Here is a 22,262-nt window from a genome sequence, read left to right on the forward strand (position 1 = left end):
AGCATTTGTGCGACTGCCCATTTTGTTGTGGTGTGACTTGATTTCGATTGTGATGCTGCGTGCTGCTGTCCCAGGTTCAGTGTTCTCTCCAACGTTACATAACCAATCAAATTTCACCATTAAGTTCTTACATTTTAATGAAGACCGCAGATTGGCTAATATGAGCGTCAGTCATTCCTTGTTGCCGTGCTACGTTGGTACGTGAAGCGCGAAAATGTGAAAGACGAACCGCGAGCATGACGAGAATGAGCTGATTACAGCCAATGTTACTACTGTAATTAATGACGACGATCCGGATTCAAATGCGACTCCACCACCGGAAAATAAGACTTGACGTTAAACCTTTCGGAGAGACTGGCTTAAAGATTCGAGTGTCTCCGCTATTAAAATGTGTTTACTGTAAATCCTGTAAAACGGCGTTGTGGCGGAATCAAAAAATTTAAGTGCCAGACCTTGCTTAAACATGGCGAAAGTGCCAAAAACACAAGTAGTGTCATGACAAATGTGTTCATTATTGATGGAGACACCGACCTGTCTGTCAAAGAGTGTTTAGTGTATGTGCGCATGCGCTGGTGAATGGACATCTGACAAACATCCTTGTGGTCCATGTTGATGTGGAACACGACAATGATGGTATGTTTTTATAGTATTTTTTTTAAACATTGCCTATTTAGTAGTAATAGCATCCTGGTTAATGCAGTTATCAATACCAATATATATTAGCCTTCTATATTAAGGTCACTTTTGTAATGTCCCAGTTAATCAGTGTTTTACGTGTTTGCTAGATTTTCTATTGTAATCTTAATCATTTTACCTGTAATTGTTAAATTATTATTGCTATACTATTTCAACAGCATTTGGGTATTAATTTTGGAATCTATGCAGCAAAAAATAAAATAAAATAAATAGAAGACCAAATTTTAAATGCTGGCCATGGTGGCGCTTTATTTTTAATAAAATAAATCTATTAACATATACATTGTAGTTTTGGTGCCTTTTAATTTTTGGATGGATGCGCCTAAATTTTTGCTGGTGCTCCTAACTCTTTAAAGTTGGGAGCACCAGTGCTACCAAATAAAAAAGTTAATTTTGAGCCCTGAGACAACATCTCACATTTTTGATATATAGGTATAACCAATACAAAAATCTAAGTAAGGTTTAGTAATGCTGGAACATTTAAATACTGTAAAATAAGATGATATAGTCATGCTATCTTTTAGCAAGTGTGACTATTCAAGTAATGTACAAATGTAAAGTCGTGCCTGTGGCTTTATTCAGTAACCCAGTTGTCCACAATCTTGACCCCTAACCTCTGACCTGATGAAAGACAACATCTACCTATTGAATAGTTGAAAGCAAAACACAGCCCAAATTGTCCTTTAATTTTAAGACCTTTTATTCCGGATTTGTTTTTTTATATTTGAAAATGTATTTGAAATTTTCAACCAGGAAAACACTTGCAGTGCGAGCAGATCATGAGATGTGTCAACCGTTACGCTTTTGAAGTTATTACATTAGCACTTTATACATTAGATTTATATATGATTTGGGTACACAGACACGTGCAGTATCAGAGCTGTTCATTTACAGACAAATACTCGGACAACAAATGTTTTTAAAAGACGTGACAGAAACACAAATTCTCACAGAACTACAACAACGAAAATCTACATTTCCTAAATGCTGGGTAATGTCGACATACAGACATCTGATGCGCAGAGAAATTACTGTTTACATTTACTGTGACGACCATTATAAGACTATAGTAAATTACAACACTTTAATTAACAATATTCTCAGTTTTGCATGATAATATGAGTTCAGTTTTATTCATATTTTGGTCTGGGAAATGAACACCTTTTTTGTGTGTTTTTGCTTATTATTGTCAATTATTGTTTTATCGCCCAGCCCTACATCACCTGTAAGTCTATGTGAGTTTATGATGCCATTCATGTAAACGCTGTGCTGTTTGTTTCCATTTGGATCTTTGTGATTGTGTCAGATCAGAGTTTGATCAGAATATTACTGAGAGAATGAGGAATCGATAAAGTCTGATCAGGGGTTTGCGTGACTCTGTCTCTTTATTTGCTCAAGTGTTGTCTCTGTGTTTGTGCATGGCATACACATTACAGTTGTGTGTGTTTTGTGTGTGTGTGTACTTTTCCATTGACCTCACGCTTTCCTCAAATCCTCAGTACCCACTTCAGATAATTGCATGATTTATATTTTACACGTGTTTATTGAGAGAGAGAGAGAGAGTGAGAGAGCGAGCGAGAGAGAGAGAGAGAGAGAGAGAGAGAATAATGCAGATAGAGAGTGTTGTCCATTCATGAATAGAGGTCAGAGGTCATGAGCACCTGCTACTAATGTTTCTGATGATGTCACTGTTACATGTAGTAAATACAAGACGAGCCAATCAGTGATGAGGATCGATAGAGACCCCAATCTCTCTCTCTTTCTTTCTCTCTCTCTCTCTCTCTCTCTGTTTTAAAAGAGGTCTGTCAGTATTTTTAGTAGTTGTTGATCTCTATAGACTCTGTTGTGGTCTGGTTTTCCTGAAGCACTAACAGTCTGTCACTGTGAGCTGTATTATGATATGTACTGCTGTATCATTGCAAGTTTTGTTAGTGATTCCACACAGTAAAATACTTCTTTAACACCAGACCACAAAACTTTTAGATGTACATTTTCATTTATCTTACATGCATATACTGTATAAATTATATGATTATTTAGTTTTATTGCAGCCTTTTTTAAAGTTTAATATGTAGGCACACACTTTGAGAAATGTAGTATGTGAATAAAACATCATTTAGTGGGATGTTTGTTTAAAGAAACCCCATCAGATCTCTGGAGGATGTATGTATGTGATGGATGGATGGATGGATGGATGGAGTTTGTTTGAGATGAAACTATGTTATGTTTGCTGTAATACATCTGAAACTGTGTACATTTCCATGAGTCTTGTGATGATACGGTATTGTATTTGTAAAAGGCTTTAGCTTTGACAAATGTGCAGATGTATGAAGATAGAGACAGGTCTTACACGTTAAACCACTGGTGTCAGTGAGTATGTAGATAATATCCTCGCCATGTAAACTTATTCTGGCTGAATTAACTTGATCTGGTTGTGATCAAATCAGACAGCTGTGTTGCTTCGACCTCATTATTCTTCGTTTGGTCTTCTTCTTAGTTTTAATGTAGGATGATAACCCTGGACCTCTGACAAACTAAACTATAATGACAAGACAGGAAGAGGAAGAGTGAAAGGAAGTAGGAAAAGGAAGTGTGTGTGTGTGTGTGTGTGTGTGTGTGGGGTCACTGAAGGATACTAATGAAGACAACTTGTACTTACAAGGACTTACCTGCATCAGTCGGTGGTATCCAGGCAACAGTGTGCAGGTGTGTGTGTGTGTGTGTGTGTGTGTGTGTGTGTATCTGGTAATTATCAGGTTGTGGGGACCAATCGTACCCTCAAATATAGGAATACCAGTATTTTTGTCACCTTGTGAGGACATGAAATGTTTTCATGTGTATATACATTTTTTATATTTATGTATAATTTATATTATATATAAATATAAATACTTAATATATACATTTTTTCTTAAAATTATACATGAATGTGTTCATATATATATATATATATATATATATATATATATATATATATATATATATATATATATATATATATATATACGTATTTATTATATACAGTTTACACACATATGTGATGTAAACAAAAACTTTTATTCTGCTAACGATTAATCGCGATTAATTGTTTAGCATCCCTACTCTAGTTAGTCATTAAACATCTAAACTGATCTTTATTTGTATGTTTTCTGAGAGGTGTGCCATCCTAAATGCTTTGCTAATACAAAGATACGTCTCCATCCACATGAGGGTCTGATATTTCAGTTTTAAAACATGCAGGAATTAGAAAATAAAGTGCAGGACTTGATTGATGTTAAAAGAGTTATTAAGAGAGATAAAACATGAAAATGATCTTCCTTGCGCTGACTGACAGATCTGAAGCATTCACACAGACCCCGATATATACACAGATTTACAGTTTTAAAAAATTTATTAAAACGTCTTAAGTGAATGTTTGGTTAACTGTTGGGAAAATATCTGATGTGTAAGATTATATTAAATCGTTACATTATAGTAGATCTTAAAGGGACAATGTGTATTTTTTTTTAAAGTATTTTATTTGTCAAAATAAAGTCTTTATTCTTAAATATGTCCTCATTGGGGTCAAATGATTTTTTGTAAGCTTAGAATTTCTTCTCTTTATTTACACTGAACGTGTAAGTTCTAGAAAGTAGGGGTGTCCATGGTTAACCGATTAACCGTAAAAAATTGTGTAACCGAGTAAAACATTTTGCTCGGTTAAGTGGCGTCAATGGCGTGCATTGAATTTAGTTGTAATAAATTTTTGCACCACCAGAGCCCGCCAGAGCAAAATGCAAGTATGTAATGCAGTGCTTATATACTTCATGTACAACCTAGGGTTGCTGCGGTGACAGTATTTTCCCACCGGTTAAAGCATACAGACGTGCGCATTTTACTTTCACTTTTGAATTACGCAACTGTTTAAATGCAGCGCTTGCGTAAGCTGCGTTAAATCGCATATGAATTTGCGTGCAATGCGAGTACAACAACTGCAACAGTTTAATTAAGTGCTTGAGTCAATGTGGGCAGATAATTCTCGCAGAACTCGGCAGTTCCAAGCAGTGCAACCGGCTACTCCTCCATAAAGCGCTGCTTGAATGATGGGTTTATTATTTTTCTTGATAATAACACAACAAACGATCTCGCTTATATTAAACATCATATATGTATAACAACAACGAGTAAGCACGCGGCTTCTGCTATCGTCTGGTCAGTCAGCTCGCCTCGCAAACTCTGACAGAAATAAATGAAATCTGACACCTGCTGATCTGTGATGTGACACGCGTTCAGCTCCGCTCAATTCATGCAGCAGACACATTCAGTTGTTGTTATTTTTTGCTCTCTCTAACGAAACTAGATGATTTAATTACAAGAAAATATCAAAACGACGGTGAAAGACGGTGTCAGGATGGGCAAGTGATCTAACCGGTGAGAGGCTAAAGCACCGGTAATCACCATTTCACCGACTATCGCGACAAGCCTAGTACAACCTCGTTCTTGTACCATCTCAACAGCCAACACCCGGGCTTCATAGAGAGGCGGCCGTGGGGCCTTTGAGTACCTTCGCCCAGCCAACCATCCCCGCGAACACAAAAGTCAGTGACATACTTAAACTGCTCCGCCTTACCACTGCGTTTTATTTCTATAAATTAATTTAGTTTTAAATGTGGTCCAACCAGTTATTAAAGGTGTTAAAAATAAACTACCCCTTTCTCGTGTGTCTGTATCTCTGGGTTGCGCCGCTCACAATATGGTTAACCGAGTATTAACCGCTAAGGGTGTCGGTTAACGGTTAATTAAAAACTTGAAAACGTGCAGCCCTACTAGAAAGCTTTTATGTTGTTCCGCTGGATTAATAAACCATAATAGCAGAGAGGGATCAAAAGCACTAGCCTACCAACGCATTTCTATAGCGTGTTTTCATTCAGAACACGTGAACCAGCTGAAACGGACAAGGAGATCAGTGAGTACATAATGTTTACCGTAGTTTACATGCATTTGGAAAAGCGAGGCGCTAGAGAGCACTATTCGTTTGACTGCAAAATACAATCTCACCACTAGATGGGGGAAAATCCTACTTACTGTCCCTTTAAAGCTGTCGGTCTAAATGTTAATGAAACGATAAAAGAAAGAAACAAGGTGAACATATATTTTTCTAGTGTATTGTTTTTGACTTTGTGTGCTAAATCTATTAGTTTTACTGTGATTTTAAGGTATGGATGATGCTGTGATTTTGTTTTGGACCCTTAAAAATCTTTAACTGGATTTTTGTTCAAATTGATTTTACTGACTGAACCTTCAAAATGGTGTAGTTTTCTTTGTCAGATTTCAACAAATCAAGTTTTTTTTTAAATAGAGAATGTCAAAAAATAATGAACTCATTTCTGAAAATTTGCTCATTTTGATTCAATTTGCCTGTGGGGGTCACACATGTATACAGTGTAAAATACAGTCTGTTTAGTCAGATCATGATTGTTTTCTGTTGAAATATATTTGTGATATTTGTGTCATGTTGTGTGTTTGTACTTTGTAGTGCAGTTCACTTCACTTTCCTTTTAAAGCCTCATTCTCATGACACTCCTGAAATATGTTTGGCTAAATCTGAGCCCTTTCCAAATCCCGGGAGTGCCTGTAAACTAGGCCAAAGATGTGACGGGGAGGGGGGGATTGGTTGCTAGAGGACTGAGGGTCTCTGATATTTTCATCAGTTCTCCAGTGGAGCTCAGTCTCTAATTAAGCACAAATTAACTTTTGATAAGCTAAGGGAGGATCACTGCATGCTGTGAGGAGGTCAGTCTTATTTTAGCTTTGACTGCTGTCGTCCTCTTGTGTTATCACAACACGTGAAGGTCACAGCTCACATCTGATGGTCTGTATCGCGTGAATCTCATAGTGACCTGTGGCTGTTCTGGGTTCAGCCTCATGTCTTGGGATATCAGCTCCAGAATTAAACCAAGTGGCATTTATTTCTCATGATGACAAGTATATTTAATCAATAACGGAGCCATCTCTATCTATTTTAAGATCCTAGTTAACATCAAATACCGTATCTGTACCATGGTTTTGCAACAATACTTGTTTTGTATGAACACTTTACTGAACGTACGTTTTTTTTTTCCTTTTTCAGCCGGAGAACCTACAGAAGCCGTGGTTACAGGAGTTTTATCAGGTAACAAACTCTCTGATCTTCCTCATGTCTGCCAACAAAAAAAAACTGAAATGATGTATCTGTATGTTTGTCAAATGCTTTCTAGAATGTGAATCTCTCTCTGATAACTAATAGCATGAAGCAGATTATAGAGATTATAAAAGACAAGCCTTTGTATGTCCCACTCCACCTTACTATTTTAACGCTTTAAGGAAACTTATCAAGACATTTAATGTTGTCTTCAATGTCACACACAGTTTCTGTACAAATATATGTTCCTTTGGGATTGAACCCATGATGTCAAGCTAATGCTCTTCCAATTAAACTACAATGAGCATTTATTTAATGCTTTTTAAGTAGTTTTGGCCTTTCTATAAAATTTTAGTTATTTGTGGAGTAATTTTCTAGCTACTTTTCCTTTGAGTCTCTCCTCGGTTTGAGCTTTCATTGGTTTAACAACAGATGATTCCCTTCATGTTAGGCTGTAATAAATGGCCATTTTTTTATGACGTTCCCCAGAAGATCATCGTTTAAAACATTGCAGAATAAAGGATGAAGTGATGATATGTGTGTAACATAGAGATGATCTCATGGAAGAGAGATTTACAAAACAAATCTAGCTTTGCATCTTGTAACTTCAGGAAAGAGTCCTTAACCTTTAAAAACTGATTTACCTACATTACAAACTATTTACCTGACAAATAAAATCACAGAGAGACTGTGTACGTCTCTCCTATACTATATGTCAATTTCTTATAGGTGAGGGTACATGCAAGATCTCGGGCACAGGGGTTGATATTATTATTTGAACCCTAACGCAAATATTATTTTAAAGGTTTTCACTTGCCCTGCCAAAATGTTCACTGGCCCCATCAAAAAAAGATTTCAGTGTCACATATTTAAAATAATCATTTAAAAGTCAAATATAATTGTATACATGCACATTTTATTCATCATTTGGTAAGACAATTGCCAATTTTAAATGTGAACTCTTATTTCTAAAATTTTACAATGCAAATGATTAACTATGTACAGAAATGAAGAACTCATATAAAATTTATCTTGTTGTAAGGAAGATATTCACTTAAAATTATTTTCATTCGTACGTCTCGCTATTAAGTTCAGTGGACCAGATGAAGAGTTATCAGCAACCCTTGTAGACATCACGTGCTGTCTGTTTGTCTCATGAGCTTTGAGGATTTGTTTACAGTAATTGCTTATTCCAACTGAAAAGGCTCCCGACTTGTCTGCTTTACCTGGAAACTGACGGAAAACTGTGCAAAACATTGTATTGTTTTTTTTGTCCTGTTTTACCCAAATAAATGTCTGCTTCCAAGATGTTAAATAATTATGTTTTCGTTTGCGTCATAATTAGAGAGTGCCGCCATCTTAACGTCTCTTTGCTCTACACCAGCTGACGTAACACGCAACACACATCAGGTGGGAGAAACCCTTATGATATTGCTGAGAACTTAACGTTTGCGACACTTAAAATGTGTCTCGATGGTAACATTGCACAAGAATACATACAGACAAACGGCCACAGGCAGAAAATATATTTGACTGAGTGATCAAAGCACTGACAATACTGTTAACTGACCCCGAGCGTCTCTCACGCTGGACACGTGCCACTGGACAGTCCTTTATGTTCAGCCCTGTAAATACCTGCAAAACTTTATTATTGACTAATGCATTTTAAATAATTACTTAAACTATGAAGTAAAGGTTACCGTAACTTTTGTTATGGTTGTAACTTGTCACCAGTAGGTGTATGGAGCTGAAAGTCTATAGTGATTGTTTAATTTAAAATGTAAATACAGAGGTTTGTTTGCTTGTTTAGGTGGCAAATTCTTCGAAAGAGGAGTTCTATAATTCCCTGTCTATGTTAATGAACCTGATTTGAATATTGTGCTTAGCCAAAGTGATCTTTCTGTCTTACAGGACTAGACAGGTTTTATTAGTGTTCATCACTTTATTCTTCTGTCACTCATCTATCATTACTGTTGTTTTTAGTTCTCTAGCAGCTTTATTTGATGATTCAGTTCTTTGGTGTAAAACCATCACATCTGACCAGATCATTTACTAATGTGTTTGAAATGAAGATGATGTCACGGAAGCAATATTTACAAATCAAAACCTCAAGTTTTGCATCATGTAACTACGAGTATTTACCTTTTAAAAACACTGATTTACCTAAAACATATTACCATGTTAAAGAGGATCATTTGTGAGAAACTAAATTACTGTGTGTGTGTGTGTGTGTGTGTGTGTGTGTGTGTGTGTGTGTGTGTGTGTGTGTGTGTGTGTGTGTGTGTGTGTGTGTGTGTGTGTGTGTGTGTGTGTGTGTGTGTGTGTGTGTGTGTGTGTGTGTGTGTGCGTGCATGTCTATGTGTGTCTCTGTGTGTGTACATGTGTGTTAAGATAGATTGGGAAGGCCTGTAAACTCCTGCCAAGAGTTCCTGTAATGACGTCATGGAAATCTGCTTTGTTCTCTCTCTTTCTCTCTCTCTCTCTCTCTCTCTCTCTCTCTCTCTCTCTCTCTCTCTCTCTCTCTCTCTCTCTCTCTCTCTCTCTCTCTCTCTCTCTCTCTCTCTCTCTTCCTCTCTCTCTCTCTCTCTCTCTCTCTCTCTCTCTCTCTCTCTCTCTCTCACTCACTCTCTTTCAGCAGCTGTATTAGTTTTGTATCCTCATTGACACTGATGTTTAATATATTTTTATTGACCTTTCTTCATCTAAACTCTGTTGACTTTATAAAGGTGCAGAATCACATAGATCACGTTTGATTTTTGAATGTAATCCAGTCAGGCACAAAACCAAAACCAGACACTCTGGACGTCCAGTAAACTTCTGTGAAGCCAAACATCTGTGCTCTTTTATCAGTCTGCTTATATGACAGCGAGAAAAGCTATGAGTTGATTTTCTTATTTCATGTGATTTATAACGTGACATTTGACCTGTTGTATTTCTGTAGAACAAAGTAACTTTATGAACAGAGAGTTTATTATAGTAAAACATTCAGATATCACTGTTAGACAATGTGTGTATTTGTCCTGTAGGAGGCGCCCTTCACTAAATCACATTTATATTGAAAACACAGTGAATTTTTCAAATACAGCACTTATAGTACAGATGTCTCAAACACCTGTTGCAGGTTTAGTATCTCATTATCATCTGGGACATCACTGAGAAAGTTTTATTACATATATATATATATATATATATATATTTACATCATCTCTCACTAGGGTATTTTCTGAGTCTGACTGGGTTATAGTAAAACTTACTAGAATGTTACTATTTTATAAAATGATATTAGGTTAGCTAAAATGAGCAGCCTGTAATCTAAGCCTTCATTTATAGTGACTGAAGTCTGTCCTAAATGACTCTTGTTCTTTATTTTGTGTTTTTACAAGCATCCGTTTGAATGGCTTAATATTTGTTTTGTTTCTGCATGTATTCAAGTGTGAAACTTGTTATTTGACTACAGTATAAGCAATCATATAAGTTAGTCAGTAGTCATATTAGTGTCTCATTCAGAGCAGGTGCCGTCCTGACCAGTGTGGTGTTCATAATAACACTTAAAAGATGTTTGGGTGTAGACAGGTATTGTGTTTAGTCTTCTCTGCTGTGTTATACACACACTTCTTTTATACTGTACAAACAGCCGCTTCTATCCCCTTTCTCCAACTCAACCCCTAAACCCCATTTGGTCCCACACTTTAGGGATTACCAGGTACACAGACACACACGCACACATTAGGTGTGGGAGAGCAAACAGTTGTACAAACACAATGATGGTTGGATGTTGAGAGGTTCACTAATCATGTGGGTTCGAGTACAAGGCCATCCGGGTGAATGCTGAGACGCGGGCTGATGGAAAATCCATAGTGTTATTGCTCTACATTTACTTTGATTTGATTTGGCTTTTAGACAGAATAATGCGGCTGTGGAGTGCAGTGGGCCCAGAAGCCGGGCTCTGTCCCGGACCTTACTGCCCCACGGGCCTCACAAATCCTGCCTGACAGTGACGTATACTCGGCCCCGCAGCCTCAGCCTTGACCCGTCAGTGCCTATGAGCGCTGTAATTCACCGCCGTATGGATTTTCACTTACGGGTCGACACCTTAAACAGCCTGATCTTAGTGCTGGTACTTGTGAAAACATGAACAGAGTAATGCTGGCCCTTTAACAGTCATGAGTCTCTCTTACGCTCTCTCTCCGTTTGTGTCTTTCTATCTATCTCTTTCTCTCTGTTGCTGGTTTGTATCTTTGTATGTGGTTTGTAGGATAATTGTTGTTTATTGTTGCACAAATCATTGCTGTGTGTGTATTTGTAGAAGCCCTGTCTGATGCACACTTGTCTTATATTGGGTTAAATGAGATGTCTCACCTCTTGACTGTCTGACTTTCCTCTTGTTTTGCAGACAGTCCAAGCACACAGACCGCACTTTGTGGCTCTTCACTGTCAGGAAGTAGGTGGGAAGAATTATGAAGGATCTATGATGCATGTGGACAGCTTTATCAAGTAGGTTCTTTTATACTCTTTTATTTGTCTTTTATGTTCTGTTGATTGGTTCTTTCAGATGTGATAATATCGGTCCAATCAGAATTTAACCATTTAGTTAAACTACCTGATGTTTATGGTTATCTGATTCTTGGTAAAGTAAGAGCTCCAGGTCATATCATAGATGGACGGTAGGATCAAATAGGAAGTATTTATCTGTGCACCTGTAATCTGCCCCCTCTTAGTCCACACACCTGCACACCTGTAATCCACACACCTTCAGCCCCTTAAAGGAAAACACCACCATTTTTCAATATTTTACTATGTTTTTAACACAACTTAGATAAATTAATACATCCCCATCTTTTTTCAATGCGTGCACTTTTAATCTTTGTACAGCGCTTCTTGAATGTGTTAGCATTTAGCCTAACCCCATTCATTCTTATGGATCCAAATAAAAGTTTAAATTTTTGCCACCACACTTACTCGTATAACTACTCATGTAAGAGTCTTTAAACAGGGAAAACATGGAAGTGTTTGGTGGCTTATAAATTCATCACAGTTTGGATCCTAAGGAATGAATGGGGCTAGGCTAAATGCTAAAAGAACACATTCACAAGGTGCTATACAAGATTAAAAGTGCACACATTGAATAAAGATAGGCATGTATTCATTTGTCTAAGATGAAGTAAGAACATGGTAAAATATTGAAAAAAAAGGTGGTGTTTTCCTTTAACCTGCACACACTCATAGTCCACACACTGGTATAATTCTTCAACTGATAGTGTGGTTTTGGCAGAGTAAATCTTTATAGGGTTGTTTATTCATAAGACACGTTTTGTTTTTGTGTCAGAGAACTTCTGTCCAGTGATGCTATGAGAGACTTCAGCAGAGCTCGTGTGTACCTCGACAAGAACTACAAATCCCAGGAGCAGTTTACAGTAAGTACAGATCTGATCCTCACACTACTACACATTATACAGGTGCTGGTCATATAATTAGAATATCATCAAAAAGTAAAACTTGTATATTACATTCATTTATTACACACAGACTGATATATTTCAATATTTATTTCTTTTCATTTTGATGATTATAACTGACAACTAAGAAACATCCCAAATTCTTAGAAAATAAGAATTATCAGTCAGTCTGTCTGTATAATGATGTCTATATATGAGTGTGCTGATGATCTCTACAACACTTCTGGACATTCAGCATTAATTTAAAGACATCTCCTCATTTTAAAATCTGGATGTTGCTGTTTTTTGCATTGTTAAAATCATTGTAAAGTCACAAATGGATGTATTGGAAATGTTTATCAGCAGTCATCATCACAGTTCGCAGTCAGAGGTTTTAGTTTCTGATATATATATTTTTTTACTCTTCTGTGATAATTTGGGTCTTTGTAAAATCAGATTTTGGCTATATGCTGTATTTAGATTGTTTTTGTGTATTGCTGAAGAGATTCGTCTTTCATCAGGCACAAAACTATCATTGTATTCATATAAAGATCTTGCACACAAATATTTGCTCCATTAGCGTGCATGTTGTGCAGCAGGATTTGACTGTTTGCAGATGACCGTGTATCTAGATCATATCATTTGATGGACTGAATATATTTTGTACTTAATCTCATAAATGTTCATAAACAGTGTTTTTCCCTGCGCATCAGATCTGTCCTGCATGTGCTGGTTTAATAATTTAGTTAGGCCATTAGTTCATTCGGTAGTCAGGGGTGGAGGTGAAAGCAGTTTCATACTGTGGCCAGCAGATGGAAGCAAATGTCCAGAAATAAAACTCAAGCTTTCATAGAAATGCAGAAATCTTTTGAAAATCACTGCCTGTTCTAATAGATGTTAGACACAAGTCAATTCAACCCTTTGAGTTGTGGCTTATTCATGAAATAACACAGACTCTAGCACCTTATGACTTTTAGAAAACGACTTCAGCAAATACAAATATTTCAGCAAAAAGTTTCATGAAGTAAAATCCTTCCACTGTATGACAGTAACAGATCACAGATCAGTGCAGCGGTCATAAGATGTGTTTTAATGAACATCTGTTATATACATACACCAATTAATTATATAATTATACAATGTACAGATTAAATTATTTATGTTGGTATATTTTGTACTTATGACTCCAGAAATTCTTTGTCATTTGTGTCTCAGTTTAGAGAATTTAAAGTTTGAAGTGACAGTCAATAAATCTCTCAATAGTCTGCACAGACCAGTCGTGTTATTTACCTGCTCATGGACCACAACATTTGTTTTTCTCCTGTAACTGTTTGTTGTCTGTATGACTGTCAATATTTATGTGACATGAATAGAGAGAGAGAGAGAGAGAGAGAGAGAGAGAGGGAGGGAGAGGTGTTATTTGTGTTCTGCTCATTTGTGATATTATCTATGCTGTGTGCTCATGTGAAAAGATATGATTATATTAAGAGGATGGTGAGGAAATGAATGGCTAAGAGGTCATAAGAATTAGAAAAACACATTGAAGTGTGATGTTATATTGTACCACATGACCTCTGAATGAAAGAGTTTTACTAAAGGGATTCGCTCTCTCTGTCTGTTCTGTCTCAGGGTCTTGAGTGACAGCAGCGGTTGTTTTATGACTCTTGTAAAGAATACAGGAGGTAAAATGTCAATTAGAGGAAGTGTGATCATACGCCCAAACCACCCCCCTCTCCTGTCGTTCACTAGTTCCAGACCATTAATATTTATCATAGCGCTCTGCCCCAGGGCCCAGAGGCTCATGGGTAATGATGTGCACTAATGTACGCCTCTTATTACCAATGCATGTGTGTGTGTGTCACTGCGTGTTAAAACTTGACCCCTTCTGATAACACACAATAACTTACTGCTACAGTATGACACTAATTTTTAATTGGAGCTGAGTTTACAGAGAGATACATGATAATGTAAGAGTTTGAGTCCTCTTTTATTCACAGAGGGCTGATAAAAAACTACCTCAGGTCTGTTTTACTGCACATGAAGAATACACACATGTGTTTGAGGAACATCAGGTGATGTGTCAGGTGCTTTAACCCACTTAGACCACCACTAAATACTCATGCAGACAGGTTTATGTGTTTCAAGCTTCTCTTTTACTTTTGTTATTAGTTTTCTAAAACCGTATTTTTCGGTCTATAAGCCAAATTTTTTTCATAACTTGGCTGGTGCTGCGTCTTATAGTCAGGTGCGCCTTGTAAGTCATTATGAATTAATTTTTACATTAAGGAGGGAAGAGACAACATTACCGTCTACAGCTGCGAGAGTCCGCCATATGCTGCTTCTGTATTTATGGAATTTAATTGATTCAGTGATGTAGACAAGTATGCGAACTTCACGCTAGTTGACTTGTTCGGTTAATTTAGACTATTCAACCTTCCAGGTAATGGTTTATCGTTTAAATAACTGATAATATAAGTTTAACGTACAGACATCTATTCAGCCTGCTGTTCTGTCTGCTATTGTTTAGTTGAATAACTTGCCTTTCCAGATTAAATGTCTCTTCTTCGGGCTTGGATTTTCTAAATAAACGCGATGTATAGTCTGCTGTGACTTATATATGTTATTTCTTCTTAATGATGCATTTTTGAATGATGCGGCTTAAACTCCAGTGCGGCTTATAGTCCGGAAAGTACGGTAGTTAGTAAACCCCCTAAACTGTTAAATGCATTGGATTCTTTGATGCATAATTCATTTTGCATTATTTGCAGTACAGATTTTGAGTTTACTGTATTAAACACCTCCCACATCTTCGGTAAATGTAAGAATGGAGTGTGTGTGTGTATGTGTGTATTGTATAGCTGTTTGTATACTGATGTATTGTATATATTCAGATGAGTGGATCAGTGATGGATGTTCTGGTGATGGAGGCACATAATAACAGAACAATCCTTCATTGCCTCGTCCGTCCGTTTCTCCAGCGCCGAGACCCTGAACATAACCAGCTTAAAATATTGCAAACTAAATCCACGGCCTCTTATTTCAATACAGTATGAGAGCTACAGAAGAGCCCAAAGCCGTTTGAATGGTCCAGACATTAGTAGAGTAATAATTCTCACACACCATCAGTCAAAACACACACACACACACACACACACACACACACACACACACACACACACACACACACACACACACACACACACACACACATGAATGTCTGGATGTGTGCTGAGCGTCAATCGATGAATCTGCCATCAGATGTGAATTATGAGGGGGGAGCGGCCGCGAGGTGCTGGAAATATTTGCTGTGAAATATATACGTAGTTAATGGATTACATTGATGAGCAGGTGAACCTGCCAGAGGTCTGGAAGCTATTCTGTGTCCTCGCAGGAACAACACATCTGACACATGCACTTAATGTGTTTGTGACACACATGCGTGCTTCTGCACACGTACATGCATGTAAACTGATGCAGCCATGCGGTGTGTGTTGGGTCTGAATGGTTTAAGTAAAGGCGCTGTGTGAGTAAATCACCTGTGTGTGTGTAAGGGCCACAGTGAAGGTGAAGCTGTCATATCGATCTTTTTAGTGCTAAAATATGAGTCACTTTACTCTGCTCTCCAGCACAGTGATGTGAGAAATAATAACTTGGCCCCAAATTAAAAATATTGATCGCTTAGGAGGTGTTGAGAGCAAATAAACACAGACTGAAGGATTTTTATCCCACCCCAGCTCTCTCTCTCTCTCTTTCTCCCCCCATAACACCCCAGGTTTCCCATCATGCACCGGTGTGTTGTAAATACAGAGTATTTGTATGTAGCATATCTCTACTATATTGTACTCCAGTTTAAAAACCTAAAACCTGAGAGATACACACATGGCCAGATTCAGACAACCCAAGAATTCATTGAAGGGAAAAAAATCCCAGAAGATGTTGGGGAAATGTGTGAATAAATCGAATCGAAGGAGGGATAGAAGTGAATAAACTCTATAGGGCGGTTTTCCAGACAGGGATTATCTTAAACCAGGACTAGGCCTTTCATAGGAGATATAACTAGTTTTAACATGCATTCCTTACTAAAACATTACTTGTGTGCATTTTGAGGCAAAACAAAAGGCACTGATGTATTTTAAGGTATGTCAGTGCAAGTTGTTTTCAGTTTGGACAGCTCTTATATTTATTTTAGTCTAATCCCTGTCCGGGAAACCACCCCAAAGAGTTTAATACCAAAATCATGTTTTATATATTGAGCACATATGATTTAGTCGTGCACAGATAATGATGTGTTTTTCCTTTATAAGTGTAGTGTATAAGTGTGCAGTGAGATATTTAGTGCGCTTGCTTTCATGGTCTTATTGTTGGAGTTCGGTCATAATTGTGTTGTGCATCTGTTCTCTTTATATCATTAAACTCTGATGAAGTGCCTGCAGCCCATCAAACCTGTGGGAAAACAACTGACACAAGGTTAATTTTATTGCGAGCTGGGTGTGTTTGTAAGCAGACGTGAAGCGTCCTCCTCACAAAGTCTGATGAATGTCGTCCTTCTGCCGATGGGAATTTCTAAAGGAAATTCAGTCTGATCTGTGTCTTCACATTAATATGAATCTCACATAAACACAGAGAGAGAGAGAAAGAGAGATGTGATGTGAGTTTCTTGTTGATGGTGTCATCTTATCTCCTCACTCAGTCTGTCACATTTTTCTCTGCTCTGTCTGCATTAGTTTGCATTTGTTGTGGACACAGCGAACACCGCTGCTCTCTAAAAGACTTCACTCCTTAATTACAGTCCACTGATTTTACTCATCCGTCTCACATTAAGCATGTGTGTTTGTGTGTGACTTACACACACACACACACACACACACACACACACACGCACACACACACTCCATCAACATTATTAAAGCAGCTAAAAGCATCTTAATGCTTTTGTCCATCATTAGTTGTCTGCTTGTGTGTTTGTTTGTGTGTGTGTGTGTGTGTGTGTGTGTGTGTGTGTGTGTGTGTGTGTGTGTGTGTGTGTGTGTGTGTGTGTGTGTTTGCGATCTTGCATTTTGTAAGACCGTCGGAGTGAGAACAGAGAGAGTACAGTAAAGGACATTTTTGGCACCCCTTTAAATGTCTGTTTGTGGGTTAAGACTTGGTTTAGTGGTAGGGTTTGAATTGTGTTATGGATGGGATTACGTATATGAGTGTCCTCACTAAGATAGCTGTACAATATGTGTGTTGGTGTATGTGTGTGTGTCTCAGTTCAATGGTCATATGATCTAAACGCATCTCTCAGATGTTAAGGTATGGTCATGTAAAATATTTTGATGTACATTACATCCTTGCTCAATCCTTAATGTGAAAGTCTTCCTATATTATTTAATCAACATGTTGTGTTTTGCAGATGTAAGCAGTACTAACTAAGTACTAACTCTGGTTAGTTTAAGCTGTGAATGCTGACTTAATGCTGTCAAATCCTAACTGACTGTTAGAAACATTGATACTGATGTTGAGCATTGATCTGGAAGTCTTGTTTGACGCCTCCACGCCGAAGGACTTTTAATGAGTCAGATGTGAATCAACAGCTCTCTGATGGATCACGGGGAAAAAAATCTGTTCTCAGCCCAAACCCTCAATAGTTATTAGCATAACATCAGAGATGCAGCGTCGCTCCTCTGCTAATTAAATACCCGACGGTCACATTTGTTGTTTTTATTTATCCTTTATTGACTGGCATTTAATAATTCATTAGACTGCAGCGTTTGGGTCTCATTAGAGAGGTTGATGAAGAGATCGTGAGCTCCTCAGTGACTCTCACAGTCACACAGACTTCTGCTCATGTGTCAAACGGTTCAACGCATCAATCGTTAATGTTTTACTTGAAAGTTTAGCAACCACATGCAGCTCATAATGAACAACCATTAGTATTTCTCACATTAGAGATACGCTTTAAGGGACCAGGAGATGTGAAAAATCTGACCCAGTTTTGAAGTAGCGTGTTTGTTAAACATCTGTAAAGAACTCCCACTTACATCTTTGTATATTACTTACATTTGTATATATTTATTTTAAGTAAGGAATAATTGACTCCGGTCCTTCAAATTATTTAAAAATAATGCACACCCAAGGTGGTAATGCGGCACAACGTGAGGAGGAGTTACACCACGGGTGTGCATTACTTTCAAATAATTTAAAGGACCAGAGTCAATTATTCCTCTTATACCACAGATACCACAAACATTGCTCTAGTGGTTATTTTAAGACATTTGAAAGGTCAACACCCATGAAACGTTTCTCCACAAGTTGATAGGAAGTTACACATGTCGCTAGGAAGTGACGCATGTCGATAGGAAGTGATGCATGCCGATAGGAAGTGACCATGTCGATAGGAAGTGATGCATGTCGATAGTAGGATGTCGATAGGAAGTTGAAAGGAAGTGACGCATGTCGATAGGAAGTGACGCACGTCGATAGGAAGTGACGCACGTCGATAGGAAGTGACGCATGTCGATAGGAAGTGACGCATGTCGATAGGAAGTGACGCATGTCGATAGGAAGTGATGCATGGCGATAGTAGGATGTCGATAGGAAGTTGATAGGAAGTGACTGATGTCGATAGGAAGTTGATAGGAAGTGAGGCATGTCGATAGGAAGTGACGCATGTCGATAGGAAGTGACGCCTGTCACTGATGTCGATAGGAAGTTGATAGGAAGTGACACATGTCGATAGGAAGGGAAGCCTGTCACTGATGTCGATAGGAAGTGACCATGTCGATAGGAAGTGACTGATGTTGATAGAAAGTGACGCATGTTGATAGGAAGTGATGCATGTGGATAGGAAGTGACGCATGTCGATAGGAAGTGATGCATGTCGATAGGAAGTGACGCATGTCGATAGGAAGTGACGCATGTCAATAGGAAGTGACGCATGCCGATAGGAAGTGACGCATGTCGATAGGAAGTGACGCATGTCGATAGTAGGGATCGACCGATATGGATTTTTGTTTCATCAGACAAAAAACTATATCTAACAAATAGTCAAAACAGGTGAGGGTGCTATGGAACCATGAACTGCGCTCTCAACAATGATAAGGAACTATTAGCAAAGAGCACTCTGTCTGTAATTAATGTCTGAAAATTGGCGAACACGGCAACCACGTATCAGCCGTAGGGCTGTGACGATAACCGCGTCACCGCATCACCGCAGTAATGAGATGCCAACCGCGGTGCTGAGTTCATCATCGTCATCACCGCACTTTTTTATATTTTCTTTATTTTGCTGGTGAAAGTTACAGAAGTCATATGGTGTATGATATGAACTATACACAAAAGTCATTGTTAATCATAATTTACTGTCTTCCATCCTGTGTTCAAGGGTTCTAGAGAAAAAACTGCTCTCCGCACAAGGGGGAGGGACGGTGCATTAAACATATATAGGGGTTTATTATGTGCGCATGTCTTATAATTGTTATTTAATTACTTAGTTTCAGTACTTAAATACACACAATAGCCTACTGTCACGAGCGCAATCTTCTTAAACATGAAGCCATTAATTTAAGCGCGTCATGCCCAGGTGCTCTGATATTTATTGCATGCCATGGAACTGTACCAACTCACTCACTGCGCGAATAACAAAATCTCAAGTGCAAGGAAAACTCACAGCCACGCGCATTACATTATTCAGGTGCAAGAAGGTCACCGGGCAGCACGAAATGCGCGTTGGTACTGATAATAATAGCATAATTATTTAAAACTATAATGGTCAAACATGCCAACTATAGTTATGAAGGCTAGCGCGGTCGGCTGTAGACCTATATGTCTGACTATCGTAGCGAGGAAATGCCACTATCTAAAATCACATCTTGTGATGATTAACTATCATGTGGCGTTTGTCGGACTTGGGAGCACCAAACATACCTTTAGTAAAGCATAAAACTTCAGCCCAGCAACGACAGTTGGAAATCTCCAAGACTTTTGCGAGAGGAGCAAAGTACCATAGTGACATCAGTCAGGCAGGTGAGGGCTTACTGACCGCGTGACCCGTTAATGCTGTAAACTAATTTCTCCAGCTCGGGATCAAAAAAGTTTTATTATCTTCTTGATTATGTAAATGGACAGCAGTAATTTAAAGCATTGATTGGAGTATCCATAAGTTTTGCGCAGTTATTTACGGGATGATGCAATACGTTATTTCGTTTCGTATCTGCTTTGAAAAATTATAATTAAACATATTAACTATAGTAACATGAAATAGTATTTATTTTCGTTTCTTTTGAGTTTTATATGAATTATGGAACAGTTTTTGTCATTGTTTGTAACCCATTTTATTGTGCAATAAATTATTTAACGTTCAACCCGTTGCGTTTGGAGGAGTGCGTTATATGCACGGAGTTTTCCCCGAAAAACACTCTAAAAATGTCTAAAGAAATTGGAATCAAGGTTTTGCTTACAAGAAACAATGTTAAGCTCAGCATGTTCTTTCTAGTTTTTTTCAGGTTGCTATTGTATGAAATGTATTGTACAAAATGGGTTATAAACGATGACAAAAAATTATATAATTATTATATATATTATAGGCCTATATAAAAATATATATGTATTGCTATATATATATATATATTATACCTATGGAAATAAATATTATTAGGGGTCAAGCACCGAAGGTGCTGAGACACCTATTGGAATTGTACTTTTTTCTTCTTCTTAGCCATTGGTGTCTATGGCAGCCCTATGAACCGTATGTAGGAAAATGATGAAATTTGGCACAGTTGTAGTGGTGGTCATAAATAGTCATTTGGCCAAAAATGGGGTCTCTAGCAGTAACTCTATAGCGCCACCATCATCTCAAAAATTCAATGTTCAAATGGTTATAACTCATGATCCATTTGCTCTATGAAAATTCTACTTAGTACACGTGATTGCTCTCCTCATGCTTGTTGTTTTTAATACCTTACAGTAAGACTCCACCCATTACAGTAGCGGCCATTTTGAAATGTACAGTATTTCGTTTTTTCGCTACTCCTCCTTCAAATTTGGTTCAATTCTTATGAGATTTGGCACATGTGATCTTTGGAGTGAGCCGCATAGAAATGACTGAACAGAATTTTGATATTTTTCTTTATTTAAATTAATTAATGCGTGAACTTAACGAGATTGACGCAAAATTGGTTCTGAAGCTGTATCTCGGTCATTCTTTGATCAATCGAGATGAAATTTGGTACGCTTCATGTCGACCATGAAATGGGGGTCCATGCCAAATTTGGTGACAGCGCCACCTATGGGTCATGAGATAGTAAAAAAGGCTATTTTTGCGCATAACTTCTGAATCGTTTGTCAGAAAATTATGATCATGGTGTCTACGGATTCCTTACCTCATGCCGCATCTGTCGATGTGTATTATGCCGGGTTTGACCGAACCGCCTGTCCGCCATTTTGAAATTTGTCATAAATTGTTATAACTTTTGAAGTATTGGATATATTGGCGCAAAAATCGGTAGGGAGCTTCGGCATGATGTCCTGATTGTATCTGGGAAGTCAGAATACAGCGCCACCTAGGGGTTATAAACTATAACAGTTCTTATAGAACTGCTCATAACTTCTGAATACTTTGTCGGATATTAATTTTCTTTGTGAAATTGTATTCACTGGTTTATGCCGATTGCAACGATACCTCGTTTGTCATTTTCCATCATTCTGTTCATGTGTTATTGTAAGGCATATGGTAAATGATTTTTTTGCTACTCCTTTTACAAATTTTGTTTATTTTATGCCAGGTTCTGCTCGTATAATGTTTGGAGCAATCCGCACAGAAATGACTGAACAGATTTTTCTTGCACCTCGGAATTTTTTTGAGAAAAACCTCTGTAAAGTTGATCGTCCCTGTGATGTTGTCTATTTGTCATAGTTAATTACTTTATATTACATTTTATAGCGTTACTCTACGGAATGTTCTTCTTGTCTTCAATCTCACTTGAGCTTTT

General features: G+C 37.7%; 1 protein-coding gene across 2 annotated transcripts in view; it reads left to right on the plus strand.

Annotated features, from left to right (window-relative positions):
* Positions 1 to 22,262, plus strand: part of LOC135786543 (inositol polyphosphate-5-phosphatase A-like) — a 149,940-nt gene that overhangs the window by 35,381 nt on the left and 92,297 nt on the right. For both annotated transcript variants that reach the window (XM_065296004.1, XM_065296005.1), the window contains exons 2-4: positions 6,806 to 6,847; positions 11,250 to 11,350; positions 12,183 to 12,270. In XM_065296004.1, the coding sequence (XP_065152076.1) occupies positions 6,806 to 6,847; positions 11,250 to 11,350; positions 12,183 to 12,270 (231 nt within the window). The remainder of the gene's footprint in view (positions 1 to 6,805; positions 6,848 to 11,249; positions 11,351 to 12,182; positions 12,271 to 22,262) is intronic.

The sequence above is a fragment of the Paramisgurnus dabryanus genome, chromosome 20 (assembly GCF_030506205.2).
Source record: "Paramisgurnus dabryanus chromosome 20, PD_genome_1.1, whole genome shotgun sequence".
NCBI lineage: Eukaryota > Metazoa > Chordata > Actinopteri > Cypriniformes > Cobitidae > Paramisgurnus > Paramisgurnus dabryanus.